Raw genomic sequence first — 18024 nt, forward strand, 5'->3', positions numbered from 1 at the left:
TTTGAAAAGTACATTTTTGCAGTGATAAGGAACAGAACATAATTCATATGTATATGTATAGGGATGAAAATGATACAATGGGATTATACTGTTGATACTAATTAAAAATAATAAGTAGAGAGAACATAAATTAAACATTTTCAATTAAAACTTACTGAATTCCCTCCAAAGACATGCACCTGGGGATAGGTTGATTGGCAACACTAAATTGACCCTAGTGTGTGAATGTGAGTGTGAATGTTGTCTGTCTATCTGTGTTGGCCCCGCGATGAGGTGGGGACTTGTCCAGGGTGTACGCCGCCTTCCGCCAAAATGCAGTTGAGATAGGCTCCAGCACCCCCCGCGATCCCGAAAGGGACAAGCTGTTAAAAATGGATGGCTGAATGGAATTGAGACAAAATGGAGTGTACTTCTCATTTTCCACCATCAGAGGCGCTGTGGCGCACTAGTTTTGAATCCGAAGCGGAACAAACCCTCAAAAAAAACAATTGATATTGATACTTACATGCCGCCTTCCTTCTTGTCAGGTACGTCATCATCATTTTCAGACTGCTGTTTGACCAGAAGCCAGAGTTTCATGCGGCTTACCATTGTTCCCATGACAAAAACACCAAAACAAAAAAAGAGGAATTAGATACATTGCACAAGTAAGAAGCTGTTACATACCATGTAACTGTTATGAACGTGTCGAATTTGATGTTTATTTGTAACGGAGGCCAGCAAGTGGGTCTGTGCCACGTGTTAATATTTCGCTAAAACCATATTGCCCACTAAATGATGATAAAATATACTATTAGAAAAAATGCCTTTTGAATTTATTCCCACATAGACCTTTAAGTATGTAGTTATTGTCACTTATAAATAACAGTGCATGTGTGAGTTATTCTAAAATACCTGAAAAATACCTATAAATTGTGTCATCTGAGAAGTAAATCATGTTTATATAGCGCTTTTCTCTCCAGAGACTCAAAGCGCTTTACATAGTGAAACCCATTATCTCCATGATAAAGCTACATTTAAACCAGTGTGTCTTGCCAAAAGTCACAACAGAGGTGACAGGGATGGCGGAAGCGGGAATCGAACCTAGAGCCCTTAAGTTGCTGATATAGCCACGTTACCCCACGCCACCAATAAAATTGTTATAAGCACACCTTTGCATAACATTGCATCTTTGTTAACATTAAAGAAAAAGAAAAACAAAAGAAAAAAATATAGATCCACTTACAACAAAGAATAACTTCATTAACATTTGTGTTTGTCTGTAGCAGGATAGATTTTAAGTACATCAAAACTCCTTTTTAAACTACAAACATTTTTGACCGACCTAAACCATTTGATACTGACAAATAAAATAAAATAAACGCAATAAATAGTGATAAGTTCAAATTGATCTGCAACGTTTCAGTAGTGATAAGTTCAAATTGATCCGCAACATTTACTCAGTAGCACAATATATAAAATACTAACCTACAGAACAAAATCATTTGTGCTGATTTTTTTTCGGTGGTCACGGATAAAGCACTGGCTGTCCAAAGTCGGGACCCGGGGTGGACCGCTCGTCTGTGCATTGGCTGGGGACGTCTCTGCGCTGCTGACCTGTCTCCGCTCGGGATGGTTTCCTGCTGGCCCCCAATATGGACTGGACTCTCACTAATATGTTAGATCCACTACGGACTGGATTCTCACAATACTATGGTAGATCCACTCAACGTCCATTGCACCGGTCGCACATCTGTGGTCCCCTCCAAGGTTTCTCATTGTCCCATTGGGTTGAGTTTTTCCTTGCTCTGATGTGGGGTTCGCTACCTTATGCATACTTTTTGTCAAGTGATTTTTTTTTTCAAGCAGGGTTGCATGAGGTACCTACACATAATGTTACGTTAGTCAATGTATCACACACAGTAACGTAACGTTAGACGGCGGTCAGCAGCGCCACATATTTTAGCCATTTACAAAAATACAAACATAATCAAATAAAGGTCAGTTAAAATGTATACTATATTAAGAATATGTGTACATATTGCATAGGGCCTTGACATCTAAAAAGTACAACTCTGTTCATTTTTATGTTCATGTATTTGCTGTTTTTCATGTGTATGCACACATAAACACACATACAGTATGAGATGAGATCAATGAGATAAGGTAAGAACAGGATAGAAACTGCTGTGGAACAAATTACAATGCAATATGTCATGGAAATACAATGTTAACACTTTTGTGCAAATAAGTACAGTTGCACTTGTTTTTTCAAATATGTTTATTCTGTAAAGGAATGAGTTCAATGTTTAAAATGACTGGTTAATAGTGCTATTGTGAAGTGCAATGTCAGCACATTTTTTTCCCCCTGCAATTTCAAATGCAATGTAAATGCAATTGTAAATATATTAGTCTGTGGTTAAAAGGACTTGAAAGGACTCGAAACTCAAAATGCAGGACTTGGGACTTGACTTGAGACTTTCCTGTCTTGACACGGGACTTGACTCGGGACTTGAGGGCAAAGACTTGAGACTTACTTATAACAAACAATGACTTGGTCCTACCTCTGATATTTAGTACTTATTCGCGGTATACTGTAAATAAAACCTCACTATATTGTGTTATTTTACGCATACACTTCCTTTAACCATTTTTTTTAATTTATTTGTTATTTTTATATAACATGTATTGCTATTGAAATAATTTGTTATTAAATATATGTGTTATTATTACAGTATGCATTATTCCGATTTGATATGCAAACAATTAAAAACTTTTCAATAATATTGCATGCTGCCTCAAACTGTCTCATTATTTTGGTATGAAACCCTACATTTTTAGTTTAATCACAATGTATTGTATGATAAGTTTGTCTCTGAAATGTACAATAAACCAAACGGCTTGAAAATGTAATGGGTTATGGTGATTTTAATCGTTGATACAGTTCTGCCTCAATTGACTAATCCAGTCATCAGGCGTGTTCAACTCGTCTTCATTCTCTCATAACAGTGAATGATATGCAGTATGAACTCAGAATATAAACCATATTATTACACAATTGCCTATGCACTTGATTATTATTTATTTGTACATTGTATGAATCAGCAAATTTTGCAGTCAAAAACTGGCAACTCAGTCGCCAGAATGTTTACCGTATACGGGTGTTGTTTTTACATTGTATTGCTGTAATTGGAAAAATGGTACCACTGTTTTTTAAAGTAAAATTTTTGCAACTGAGCTGCCAGTTTTTAGCCTAAAACTTGTTGTTTGTGCATTTTATTACTGCAAATGGAAACATTGTTTTTTACAGTCAATTACAGGTGACTGATCTTCATTTATTTTACAGTAAAATCTATTGTCATTTTTACCATGTACAATTGGATGGATAACTTGCTTTGAAATCATAAGTTAACTTCCATTTTCATCCATTTTTTACCGCTTGTCCCTTTCGGGGTCGCGGGGGTTGCTGGAGCCTATTTCAGCTGCATTATAAATCAATCAGATAATTGAGAATTTATTTTAATTTTAAGTAAAACATTTTTGAATGTAAGATAGAAGAATAGTTGTTACATTGTTAGATCATTTTTATATTTAAAAGATATGTAATTGCATGCTGTACATCACAATCAGCTTTATTGGGCAAGGAATTCGACTTGGTAGGCTGTTCTTTCTTTGTTAATTGTAAGAAACAAAGAAAAACATATCAAAATGAGAAAGCACAGTACCGTGGCAGCATTTCCCGGCGCCATCCTGGTATGAAAACAAGAGGGAAATATTTTGTAGGTATGTGACAATGGGTCGCTGACATACTTATCTCCATTGCAGTGGTGCTTGTGACCACGCACTTCAAGGTGGTTTATGACATGCGTCATTATTTTTTTCTATGTAGTATTATTTCTGGACCAATTGACAAATCTTGAGTCCCAAACATCTCAGAACAAGCTAGTCAGGTTACTTCTAGACCTCACACCTCACGCCTACCCGCTTCTCTGAAGTGGGCTGGCTCAGGGTGGAGGACAGAGTAAAACAACTCGCACTGAGCCGGGTCTATAAAATTTGCTACATCTCCCTGATACCGAAGTACATGTCAAACTACTTCCATAACGTAAATGACCGCCATAACCACAACACCAGAGGGAGCTCCACAAACCAGATTCCGATCTAACAAAGGTCTTAACTCATTCTCCTCGTACGCCACATCAATATGGAATGCACTCCCAACAGGTGTAAAAGAAAGTGCATCTCTATCCTCCTTCAAAAGCGCACTAAAAGAACACCTCCAGGCAACTACAACCCTAGACTAACACCCTCCTCATCCACATCCCACCTCCCTGGATTGTAAATAATCAAATGTAAATAATCAAAAGTCAATACTTGTTCTTATGCTTTCTGACCTCACTATGTTCACTACTTGCTGTACATATCCTACCAAGTCAGACCTACACTGTTTCAATGTCCATTTCTCAGGTGATATAACTGTTGATGACTGAAGTGTTGATATCAACCTAACCTAACCCACCCCGGCCCGAACCCCCTCCACGTCCCTCCCCCCGGATTGTAAATATTGTAAATAATTCAATGTATATACCTAGATGATTAACTTGTGTGATGACTGTATTATGCTGATAGTATATATTTGTACCATGAATTGATGAACATGGGCCCCGACTTAAACAAGTTGAAAACGTATTCAAGTGTTACCATTTAGTGGTCAATTGTACGGAATATGTACTGTACTGTGCAATCTACTGATAAAAGTTTCAATCAATCAATCAGAGCACATACGTTGATGACGTAGTTCCCATTTCCCAGAAACGCTTCGACATCCAAACTATCAGGTCGGATATAAAGAAGTTAAAAAAATTTGTGAAATTCTATGTCTCAAAATTGTACAAAATTATACACTAAGGCCAGTTTGAATCTCCTTACTTATAGTTTCTAACTTTTGTATATATATTTGACCCAACAATCATGAAATATAAATTCAGTCTGTGCATTCGATAGCGGTTTATGAGCGTCTATTGCAGGGGTAGGGAACCTATGGCTCTAGAGCCAGATGTGGCTCTTTTAATGACTGCACCTGGCTCTCAGATAAATCTTAGCTGACATTGCTTAACACGATATGTAAAGAATAATTCCGCTGGTAATCACAATATCAAAAATAACGTTCAAAATATAAAACATTCTCATGCATTTTCATCCGTCCATCCGGTTTGTACCGCACCTGTTCAAGAAGTCGCATTAACGACAAGAGGTGTTTTATTTATTGTTGGTTAACCTCAGAATAACAATGTTATTAAAAAGAATAAGAAACGTATTATACTCTGAAAATGTTGGTCTTTCTTAAAAATGCACGCATATAATTGTATTCAGTGTTAAAAAGAAATAAATTATATGGCTCTCACGGAAATACTTTAAAAAATATTTGGCTTGTATGGCTCTCTCAGCCAAAAAGGTTCCCGACCCCTGGTCTATTGGCATGCCTGTAAATCAGGTTTATGTTTGGTCATGTTATGTTTTGTTTGTTGGACTCTTGTTTCCCGTTTTGCACTTCCTGGTTTTGTTTGTTCCCATAGTTACCCATTAATTTCCACCTGGTCTCCTGGTCACACCCTGGTCCGCAGCTCTCACACCTGTTTACAGTTACCACAGCCAGTATTTAAGTCATTTGTTTTCTGTTCCTCGGCCTGGGAACTTTGCTACTTGCCTACCTACCTATGCTGCACATCCTTCATGCCCTCGATCACCTGCCACGCACCTTGCTATTCATGCCCCTTGTTTTTTGGTCACAGTAAGTGTTTTGTTTTAGTTGTCCATAGCCATGACATTGTGCTGTTTTTGTTTATAGTTCATTGTTATTCATGCCATTGAGCAAGTGTTTTTGTTTCATGTTTATAGTTATAGCCTCGGTTCTATTCTTTTGATTCATAGCCAAGTTTTCCGCCCTCGAGCGCGCCATTTGTTTGTCTTTTGTTTTAGTCTGTTTGTTTATTAATCAATAAATATGTACTCACGTTCACGCCTGACTCGTCCCAAATATTCTCTGCATTGAAGAAGCTATACAAATCAAAGTCAAAGTCCTGACACTATGAAATGTTTTTGTGAGGCTGCAGCGGCCATCGCCTCGGACAAACAAACATTTGTGTAACACGTCATGCAGAAAAGACAGTATCGTACTAATACACAATTATTTGCTCTAAAACCCCATTTGAAAATTCCAGGAAATATGGCCCTTACAGCTACCATTTGACAATTCCAGGAAATATGGCCCTTACAGCTACTTTTCTGTTAATTAAACAATTAAAATTCATCAATCAATTTTTTATTTTTTTCATCAGATTATTTTTTGGGGGTTACTTAACCAATCCTTTTGCTTTTTACTTAATGCATTTATTACACACAATAAGGGAGCTATGATGTTTTGAAGTTCATTTTCCAAAATGTAGGTTTCCCTGTTGTCTTAATGGATAATCCAGGACAAAAAACTTGAAATTTTTTTTACCACCCAAAATATTCAGCCTATCACAACGGTTCAAGTACCATTGGAAAGCTTTTTCCAAGGTATTTGCCTGGGTACCATTTTTTTTTTAGATATTTTGCATTTGAAACATTTTGTTATGTACCTACATGTTCATCTGTACTTTGTTCTGTCAAAAAGTAAATGATTGCATATATTTTCAATGTATTTCAAATGTATTTTCTTGAACATTTTGGTTGAGTTTTGAAATGTTTCACTTGCAATCTGTTTAAGTGTAGTAAATGCATACATTAATTGGCCATTTTTCAAACTTCTAAGATTTCCAAATTTTTCAACCGATTTAAACCATTCCTCCTGCAACACATTCCATCATCCTGGAAATTGAAACTTTTTTTCCAAGTTCAAAAATATTCCATGATTTTCCAGAATTCCTGGCTTTCCAAAGCCCTATTACCTGGGGATAGGTTGATTGGCAACACTAAATTGGCCCTAGTCTGTGAATGTGAGTGTGAATGTTGTTTGTCTATCTGTGTTGGCCCTGCGATGAGGTGGCGACTTGTCCAGGGTATACGCCGCCTTCGGCCCGAATGCAGCTGAGATAGGTGCCAGCGACCACCCTAGACCCAAAAGGGACTAGCGGTAGAAAACGGATGGATGTTTTTTTTTTTTTACCATGAACTGATTAACGATGACCCCGACTTAAACAAATTGAAAAACTTATTCGGGTGTTACCATTTAGTGGTAAATTGTACGGAATATGTACTGTACTGTGCAATCTACTAATACAAGTTTTAATCAATCAATCAATCAATCAATCAATCAACAAAACATCTCATAGTTAAGCCCCCTGGTGGCAAGTTGAGACACTGTCTGACTTGTCTCCCCTGACAGCACGTCACTCCTTAGTTTAAGAAGTGTATTCCAATGACAAAACTATTTTGTATGAACATTATTGTCATAAAACATTTTTTGTATACTTCTTTGCTCAGACTTGTAAATGGAATGCGAGCAACCTTTTTAAGTTAGTTTTTTAGGCGTTTCGTTTGCCTTCATTTACGTGGTGTTTTAAAAGCGCGTCACTCGTCCATTTCCGGGTTCGACCTCCACGCTGCCTGCGGGGTCTTCCCATACATTTTTACTGCTCCTGCTGCTGTAGGACCTCTGGAAACTTGCGTCAGCCGCCACAGCTTTGCAGAACAATGGGGATACAACTTGCATGGAAGTAAAGTGTTGGGGGATATATTCCGTGAAGGACGTCATCCGGGTGCATGTTTACGACAGAGAGCCGGTGCGTTGAAAGGTTTTAAGGGGCCGTGTCTTTTCTTACGTGGGGAGGTTATTTGTTAATCGACCCATCTATTTTTTTTTTTTTTTTGCAGGGTTGACATTAACGTCCAGTGTGTTGCTGCCGTCAAGTTGTCCGTGCGAATGTTCACGCTGAGCAAAGTGCAAGGTCCTCTCCGAGTTGAGATATGAACCGTGACTCTCTCTAAACTGTTGAACTTTTTTTTAGCTAGCGTTCACTTTTGACTCATTAGTTTCATTCTACTTGTTTTTTTGGCACTGAGAATGGCTTGTCTTATCCTGGGAGCTATACGAAGGTAAGTGAATGTATACATGTAGAATGTTTATAAAATTGTGTGTACCTCTTCTTTTCACAAACTTGTCTTTTGATTCATTTAATAGTAACTGTGTTTTCAGATTATAGAATAATACCCCGAACGCCTCATTCGCTCGACTCTCACTGCTGAATGGTATTAATTTATTACAGCATTTGGGAAGCCTGTAGTTGATTTTTATTATGTAAATGTTATATTTGTATATTTCACAGAATTTCTAAAATATAATGCAATTTTAAAAAGTTTTTCTACATTTTATTTATATTTTACAATATATATTCAGCATGTATATCTCTTTAATTACCTATTTTCAAATACTTTATTTCATTGCTAGTCAACAAAATTTTACCAAAGCTCAAAACCCAGACTGACCTTCTACCTTTCGATTTTTACTTACCGGCAGTGGATTGATTGATTTGATTGATTGATTGATTAAAACTTTTATTAGTAGATTGTACAGTACGGTACATATTCCGTACAATTGACCACTCAATGGTAACACCTGAATACGTTTTTCAACTTGGTTAAGTCGGGGTCCACGTAAAGCATACATACATACATACATACATACATACATACATATATATATATATATATATATATATATATATATATATATATATATATATATATATATATATATATATATATATATATATATATATATATATATCTTCACATAAGTATGTATGTATATATCTATGTATGTATACAGTGTTTCCCACAGGTCAGGCATCTATTTGTGGTGGTGCGGTCGGGTGTGGGGGTGGCTTATGGGGGGCGGCAGCGCCGGCGGCGGCAGCGTTGACCAAGAAGAACGCGAAGTTGGAATATAATTACAGCACTTTATGTACATATTTATATACATATTTATATAATATTTACATATTTATATAATATGTAACTACAAGGTTCATTCACAGACAGAGTCCCATTGCTTTTATGAGCGGTCGAGCGAGTCAAAAGCCCCCAAAAAATATATATATATAATTTTATTTGTATTATTATTATTTTTTTGTGGCGGCCGTAATTATTTTGTGGCGGGCCGCCACAAATAAATGAATGTGCAGGAAACCCTGGTATATATATATATATAAATGTCAATGTAAGCATTGGCCATGTCTTTATATAGCTAATAAAGTCATGCATTTAACAGAAGCAATATGTCACAACAGGGTTATGTAAAAAAACAAACAAAAAAAAAACACTCCATTAGAAAGGATGTGTTTTGGACATTCTGCACAACCCGGCAGCTGGCAGGACTTGTGGGACTCGTTCCAGGGTGTGATTTTTGAAAGTTTTTTGGACTTTTCGGATTATTTTTTACGCTTCTTCCCCGCCTTCCTGTGTGAATTTTATGGGTGTGTTTTGGGGCACTGCTGTTATGCAGCAACGATTGGTCGATTAAGAAAATAAAAAGTCTCGGTTTATATTGCGTTGCTTCAATTAATCGTGTAGTGATAATAATATATACAATTCGTACTGTATGAAGTGCTCGAAATTTTACGTACGCTGACGTTTCCACTCGCCCTTTGCAATAGAGTGCACATTAGAGTGTTTGTGTGTGAGTGCCGTGATCTGCATGATGGCGAACAGTGGAAATCTTTATGTATTTTTAGATAAATGCATACAATTTAGGAGTTCAATTTCCATGTTGATGGTGTGCATTTATTAGAAAAACACAATAAAAAGCTTATGGCATGCCAATTTTTAAAAAATTCTTAGCATTCAGGCTATTAAGTGTGATTTATCTGATTATTCGAGCAAAATAATCGATTACTAGAATGATCGATACACTGGTGTTCTTATGAACCTACTGCCAAAACACTAGCCAAAGATGGACATTTTAATCATAGAGTTATGTTAAAAATGTCCATATCTCGACTGTCTTCATTCTTTCTCTTTGTTTATTCTTCTTTTCAGGCTTTGTGATGACTCTAAAGTGATCATTTGGAGGAAATGTGAGCTAGCTCATGATGTTCCTGTGTCATTATTTTGTTTGTGTTTCTGCATGAGGAGTTGTTGTCGCTGCCCTATTTGTTCTGTGCAGTGAAGATTGTGCCCGATTGATCATAGATCAATGAAGTGTGCTGAGCAACCAATGCCTTCCTTGAGGTTGGCGAATAATGACCTTTTTGTTGTTTTTTTGGTAATGTTGTCCGATAGCTGAGATTCTTTTGTCTCATCATGTTTTTTTTAAGCCACTTGTCGCTCGGCACAATTAGACCTAAAGTAATTTTCACTTGTTTGCTTTGTATTAAGTAGAGATGTCCGATAATATCGGACTTCTGATATAATTGGCCGATAAATGCTTTAACATGTAATATCGGAAATTATCAGTATCGGTTTCAAAAAGTAAAATGTATTACTTTTTGAAACGCCGTTGTGTACACGGACGTAGGGAGAGGTACAGAGCGCCAATAACCTTAAAGGCAGTGCCTTTGCGTGCCGGCCCAGTCACATAATATCCACAGCTTTTTTACACCAAGTGAATGCAAAGGCATACTTGGTCAACAGCCATACAGGTCACATTGAGGGTGGCCGTATAAACAACTCTAACACTGTTACAAATGTGTGCCACACTGTGAACCCACACCAAACAAGAATGACAAACACATTTCAGGAGAACATCTGCACCATAACACAACCTAAACACAACAGAACAAATACCCAGAACCCCTTGCAGCACTAACTCTTCTGGGATGCTACAATATACACCACTGTTACCCCATACCCCGCCCACCTCAACCTCCTCATGCTCTCTCAGGGAGAGCATGTCCCAAATTCCAAGCTGCTGTTCTGAGGCATGTTAAAAAAATAATGCACTTTGTGGCTTCAATAATAAATATGGCAGTGCCATGTTGGCATTTTTTCCATAACTTTAGTTGATTTAGTTTGGAAAACCTTGTTACATTGTTTAATGCATCCAGCGGGGCATCACAACAAAAGTAGGCATAATAATGTGTTAATTCCACGACTGTATATATCGGTATTGGTTGATACCGGTATCGGTAATTAAGAGTTGGACAATATCGGATATCGGCAAAAAAGCCAATATCGGACATCTCTAGTAATAAGGGTTTGTCCCGATCCGATCAGCCCAATATCGGATTGAGAGACATAAAGATTAACTATATTAAGTGTTAGTATTACCGTTTTAGAATTAAATGATCGAAAAACTATGATTGATAACTGCACTTTGATAAACTCATGAACTGACGGGCGCTAGCTTAAATGCTAATATGAAAACAAAAGACCTTGATTACTTTCCCCATTAAGAAACAAATACCTCAATCTAAACTTATATAAACACATTACTGTCTGAGCAGCAATTAAGATACTCAATTTTGCACATTGAACCTACTAGCTGTGCTGTCATAACGCAGAATGATCATTCTAAACCCCAGAGTAATTTTTACGGTGTCTTCAAGGACTGCTGAACTGAGTAGGATGCCACAAGGCCAGCCAGAAATAATAAATGATAATGGATTTTAACTGTTGGGCACTTTTAAGTGAAATAAATCTTGATGCGCCACAGTACAAACCAATATTTAAAACAAAAGCTTAATCATTAAACCAAATAAAATGCTAAGACAAACACTATCAGTGACGCATAAGAAACACAAAACATTATTTATTTGAGTTATTTACAAAATACTTAGTAAAAATATTTTAGTGTGTATACAGATACTTTTTGAGCACATTCAACAACGATAATAATGATAACCGTGATAGTTTTGGTCACAGCAACTGTGATATGACATTTTCACACCATTACATCCTAATCGTATTATATCTGCTTGCATCTAAAATCTCTGATATAAACACTCCGTTTGCCTGTAACATCTCCTTGTCTGCCAATAAGCACACCAGGTTGGTCTTTTGTTGTTGAAGTTATTTACAAGGTAAACATGATCGGTTATATCAGTGGTTCTTAACCTTTTTTCAATGATGTACCCCTTGTGAACATTTTTTAAATTCAAGTACCCCCTAATCAGAGCAAAGCATTTTTGGTTGAAAAAAAAAAGAGATAAAGAAGTAAAATACCGCACTATGTCATCAGTTTCAGATTTATTAAATTGTATAACAGTGCAAAATATTGCTCATTTGTAGTGGTCTTTCATGAACTATTTGGAAAAAAATATATAAAAATAAGTAAAAACTTGTTGAAAAATAAACAAGTGATTCAATTATAAATAAAGATTTCTACACATCGAAGTAATCATCAACTTAAAGTGCCTTCTTTGGGGATTGTAATAGAGATCCATCTGGATTCATGAACTTATGTAGTTCTAAACATTTCTTCACAAAAAAAGAAATCTTTAACATCAATATTAATGGAACATGTCCAGAAATAATCTAATTGTCAACACTGAATATTGTATTACTGTATTATTATTTTTTTACAGTTCATGAACTTGCATTCATATTTTGTTGACAAATTATTCAATAAATATATTAATAAAGGATTTTTGAATTGCTGCTATAATTAGAATATTTTTAAATAATCTCACGTACCCCTTGGCATACCTTGAAGTACCTCCAGGGGTACGCGTACCCCCATTTGATAACCACTGGGTTATAGGATACTACGTATGAGTGAGCAGCTATACAACAGCTAAGCACACAAGCTAGACATACGTAATAAGTCTCTTAATTGAACAATATTGCAAGCTAACGCAACATTTGTCAATACAAACAAGTATCTAATAGTTACTGTTGCATATTACTTAACACAACGCACTAAACTTCAACCTAAGACAGTATGAGTCCTTTCCCGGCAGTTAATAATAAATAAGTGTGTTACATACCCACCATTGTTCTCTGTTTGAGTCATTTCACTTGATCAATCCTTTTGTAACATTTCACTTTACAAAATATTACATGTATGATTTGTGCTGATATTGTATAAGGTTAATATCAATATTGGCCAATACTCAAGCAATTGGAAGAAAGTAAAAGTAAAAAAAAAGCTGTATTGGGACACTTCTACTGAGCAATTTCTGGCTCTACTGTTATTGTCACACTCCTTTCTCTCACGAGGTTTGTTGATGTCACATGTGATGCTGGTTTAAGCATAATACAAAATAATAAATTGGACACTTCCTGGTGCAACCTATATTTTAGTTATTTCCAACGTTTCCTTAGCAGGAACTTTCTGCACTCGGGACTCTGCTGTGCTGCGGCTGCTGTGGCTTTGGCTCATGGGTCATGTGGCTGTGTGCCCCGGGCCAGAGTCATTGTGGTCGTGGCCCTGCATCATGCAACTCCTGGTGCACTCTGCTCCCTAAGATAGTGTTTGCTCACCTGGTTCCTCCGTGCTCAGCCACATATGTTTTTAAATGACTTTTTTTTTGTTTATGTGTGTCACGGAGGGAAATGAGACTTTGGGGATCAGACTGACAAACTTAACCTCTCTTTTTTTTAATTTTTTTAATTTAAATCAATTTGTACTACATTTTATATGTAGAAAAAGTGCTGTATGGATATTTGATTGATTGAACCTTTTAAAGGTTTTGTCGTGATTTAGTCAGATAGCAGTCATGTGACTGGTTACCGCCATAAGTGGCTGATTGTAAGCAGTGATAATTGATTTATTGTGTGCACAAAGTGTTTAATCTGATTAGGCAAGGGTTATACCAGGATCCTTTTGCACAGAAACACGGGATGTAGTCTTCTATTCAGCGAGTTCAGAGTCTCTAGTTTTTAGTATGTAAATGCACAATTTGATTCATGTATATAATTCAATTACTATATAAAATGTGTAAAACATGCAATTATAATGTATGCAAAGATAAAACAAATTCATAATATCCCCGCCATTTGTTTTTGTTTTTTTCACATACAAACCCGTTTCCATATGAGTTGGGAAATTGTGTTAGATGTAAATATAAACGGAATACAATGATTGGCAAATCCTTTTTAAGCCATATTCAATTGAATGCACTACAAAGACAAAATATTTGATGTTCAAACTCATAAACTTTGGTTTATTTTGCAAATAATAATTAACTTAGAATTTCATGGCTGCGACACGTGCCAAAGTAGTTGGGAAAGAGCATGTTCACCGCTGTGTTACATCACCTTTTCTTTTAACAACACTCAATAAACGCTTGGAAACTGAGGAAACTAATTGTTGAAGCTTTGAAAGTGTAATTCTTTCCCATTCTTGTTTTAAGTAGAGCTTAGGTCGTTCAACAGACCGGGGTCTCCGCTGTCGTATTTTACGCTTCATAATGAGCCCCACATTTTCGATGGGGGACCGGTCTGGACTGCAGGCGGGCCAGGAAAGTACCCGCACTCTTTTACTACGAAGCCACGCTGGTTTAACACGTGGCTTGGCATTGTCTTGCTGAAATAAGCAGGGGCATCCATGATAACGTTGCTTGGATGACAACATATGTTGCTCCAAAACCTGTATGGACCTTTCAGCTTTAATGGTGCCTTCACAGATGTGTAAGTTACCCATGCCTTGGGCACTAATACAACCCCATACCATCACAGATGCTGGCTTTTGAACTTTGCGCCTATAACAATCCGAATGGTTATTTTCCACTTTGTTCTGGAGGACACCACGTCCTCTGTTGCCAAATATAATTTGAAATGTGGACTCGTCAGACCACAGAACACTTTTCAACTTTGCATCAGTCCATCTTAGATGAGCTCGGGCCCAGCGAAGCCGGCGGCGTTTCAGGGTGTTGTTGATAAATGGGTTTAGCTTTGCATAGTAGAGTTTTAACTTGCACTTACAGATGTTGCGACAACTGTAGTTACAGACAGTGGTTTTATGAAGTGTTCTTGAGACCATGTGGTGATATCCTTTACACACTGATGTCGGTTTTTGATGCAATACCGCCTGAGGGATCAAAGGTCCGTAATATCATCGCTTACGTGCAGTGAATTCTCCAGATTCTCTGAATCTTTTGATGATTTGACGGACCGTAGATGGTAAAATCCCTAAATTCCTTGCAATAGCTCGTTGAGAAATGTTGTAAAACTGTTCGAAAATTTGCTTACAAATTGGTGACCCTCACCACATCCTTGTTTGTGAATTACTTAGCATTTCATGAAAGCTATTTTTATACCCAATCATGGCACCCACCTGTTCCCATTCGCCTGCACACCTGTGGGATGTTCCATATACTTCATCAGATTTTATTGCCACCTTTCCCAATTTCTTTGTCACGTGTTGCTGGCATCAAATTCTAAATTTAATGATTTGCAGAAAAAAAAAAGTTTAGCAGTTTGAACATCAAATATGTTGTCTTTGTAGCATATTCAACTGAATATGGGTTGAAAATTATTTGCAAATCATTGTATTCCGTTTATATTTACATCTAACACAATTTCCTGACTCATATGGAAACAGGGTTCGTACATTTTTAAATGAAACTTCCCAACAATGTAAAAAATCAACAGAAAAATTACTAACGTATGATATCGGTCTGCATTAGGTTTTAATTTAAGGTTAAAGTTTCAATTATATTGACATACAATATACTTAAATATTTAAATGCAAAAGATGCTGCTTTTAATTATGATAACTAACTCTTTAGGTACCTCTTGATTTAATTACAATTCAGGGGCTACAAATCGATTGTTAAATTTTTTGGGTGCATTTTGATTTAAAAAAAAATTAAGAAAAAGTCTAAACTGACAGAGAGCAAAGACATTTTTTTGTTGTTACTAGTCTTCTTCATATTCAAGCTAGCTTAGAGGTTAGCATGGCTTCTCGGGTACCCCTGCTCGTGCCGCATTTTTGTAACGTTTGTATGACTTTATTTTTATAGTGTGTGTGTGTGACACACATGCCCTGCGATGAGGTGGCGACTTGTCCAGCGTGTATGACGCCTCCCGCCTGATTGTAGCTGAGATAGGCACCAGCGCCCCCCGCGGTCCCGAAGTGAATAAGTGGTAGGAAATGGATGGATGAATGGATACACACACACACACACACACACATATATATATATATATATATATATATATATATATATATATATATATGTGTGTGTATGTATGTATGTGTATGTATGTACAGTGGGGCAAAAAAGTATTTAGTCAGCCACCGATTGTGCAAGTTCTCCCGCTTAGAATGATGACAGAGGTCTGTAATTTTCATCATAGGTACACTTCAACTGTGAGAGACAGAATGTGAAAAAAAATCCAGGAATTCCCATTGTAGGAATTTTAAATAATTTATTTGTAAATTATGGTGGAAAAAAAGTATTTGGTCAATAACAGAAATTCAACTCAATACTTTGTAATATAACCTTTGTTGGCAATAACAAAGGTCAAACGATTACTATAGGTCTTTACCAGGTTTGCACACACAGTAGCTGGTATTTTGGCCCACTCCTCTATGCAGATTTACTCGAGAGCAGTGATGTTTTGGGGCTGTCGCCGAGCAACACGGACGTTCAACTCCCTCCACAGATTTTATATGGGGTTGAGGTCTGGAGACTGGCTAGGCCACTCCAGGACTTTCAAATGCTTCTTACGGAGCCACTCCTTCGTTGCCTGGGCGGTGTGTTTGGGATCATTGTCATGCTAGAAGACCCAGCCATGTTTCATCTTCAAAGCTCTCACTGATGGAAGGAGGTTTTGGCTCAAAATCTCACGATACATGGCCCCATTCATTCTTTCCTTAACAAGGATCAGTCGTCCTGTCCCCTTAGCAGAAAAACAGCCCCAAAGCATGATGTTTCCACCCCCATGCTTCACAGTAGGTATGGTGTTCTTGGGATGCAACTCAGTATTCTTCTTCCTCCAAACACGACGAGTTGAGTTTATACCAAAAAGTTCTATTTTGGTTTCATCTGACCACATGACATTCTCCCAATCCTCTGCTGTATCATCCATGTGCTCTCTGGCAAACTTCAGACGGGCCTGGACATGCACTGGCTTAAGCAGGGGACACATCTGGCACTGCAGGATTTGATTCCCTGTTGGCGTAGTGTGTTACTGATGGTAACCTATGTTACTTTGGTCCCAGCTCTCTGCAGGTCTTTCACCAGGGCCTCCATGTGGTTCTGTGATTTTTGCTCACCGTTCTCATGATCATTTTGACCCCACGGGATGAGATCTTGCGTGGAGCCCCAGATCGAGGGAGATTATCAGTGGTCTTGTATGTCTTCCATTTTCTGATAATTGCTCCCACAGTTGATTTTTTCACACTAAGCTGCCTGCCTATTGTAGATTCACTCTTCCCAGTCTGGTGCAGGTCTACAATTCTTTTCCTGGTGTCCTTCGACAGCTCTTTGGTCTTGGCCATGGTAGAGTTTGGAGTCTGACTGTTTGAGGCTGTGGACAGGTGTCTTTTATACAGATAACGAGTTCAAACAAGTGCCATTAATACAGGTAACGAGTGGAGGATAGAAGAGCTTCTTAAAGAAGTTACAGGTCTGTGAGAGCCAGAGATCTTCCTTGTTTGAAGAGACCAAATACTTATTTTCCATCATAATTTACAAATAATTTCCTTAAAATTCTTACAATGTGAATTCCTGGATTTTTCACATTCTGTCCTTCACAGTTGAAGTGTACCTATGATAAAAATTACAGACCTCTGTCATCATTTTAAGTGGGAGAACTTGCACAATCGATGGCTGACTAAATACTTTTTGCCCCGCTGTATATATATATATATATATATATACAGTATATATATATATATATATATATATATATATATATATATATATATCCATCATCTTCCGCTTATCCGAGGTCGGGTCGCGGGGGCAACAGCCTAAGCAGGGAAACCCAGACGTCCCTCTCCCCAGCCACTTCGTCTAGCTCTTTCCGGGGGATCCCGAGGCGTTCCCAGGCCAACCGGGAGACATAGTCTTCCCAACGTGTCCTTGGTCTTCCCCGTAGCCTCCTACCGGTTGGACGTGCCCTAAAAACCTCCCTAGGGAGGCGTTCGGGTGGCATCCTGACCAGATTCCC

At 37.5% G+C, this 18024-nt stretch overlaps 1 protein-coding gene across 1 annotated transcript in view; it reads left to right on the forward strand.

The window, feature by feature from the left end:
- Positions 1-7521: 7521 nt before the first annotated feature.
- pck2 (phosphoenolpyruvate carboxykinase 2 (mitochondrial)) overlaps positions 7522-18024 on the forward strand; it is a 32931-nt gene continuing 22428 nt past the window's right edge. The window contains exons 1-2 of the mRNA XM_061921900.1: positions 7522-7745; positions 7837-8058. Coding sequence (XP_061777884.1) covers positions 8027-8058 — 32 coding nt within the window. The 5' untranslated portion in view covers positions 7522-7745; positions 7837-8026. The remainder of the gene's footprint in view (positions 7746-7836; positions 8059-18024) is intronic.

The sequence above is a fragment of the Nerophis ophidion genome, linkage group LG15 (genome assembly GCF_033978795.1).
Source record: "Nerophis ophidion isolate RoL-2023_Sa linkage group LG15, RoL_Noph_v1.0, whole genome shotgun sequence".
Taxonomy (NCBI): domain Eukaryota; kingdom Metazoa; phylum Chordata; class Actinopteri; order Syngnathiformes; family Syngnathidae; genus Nerophis; species Nerophis ophidion.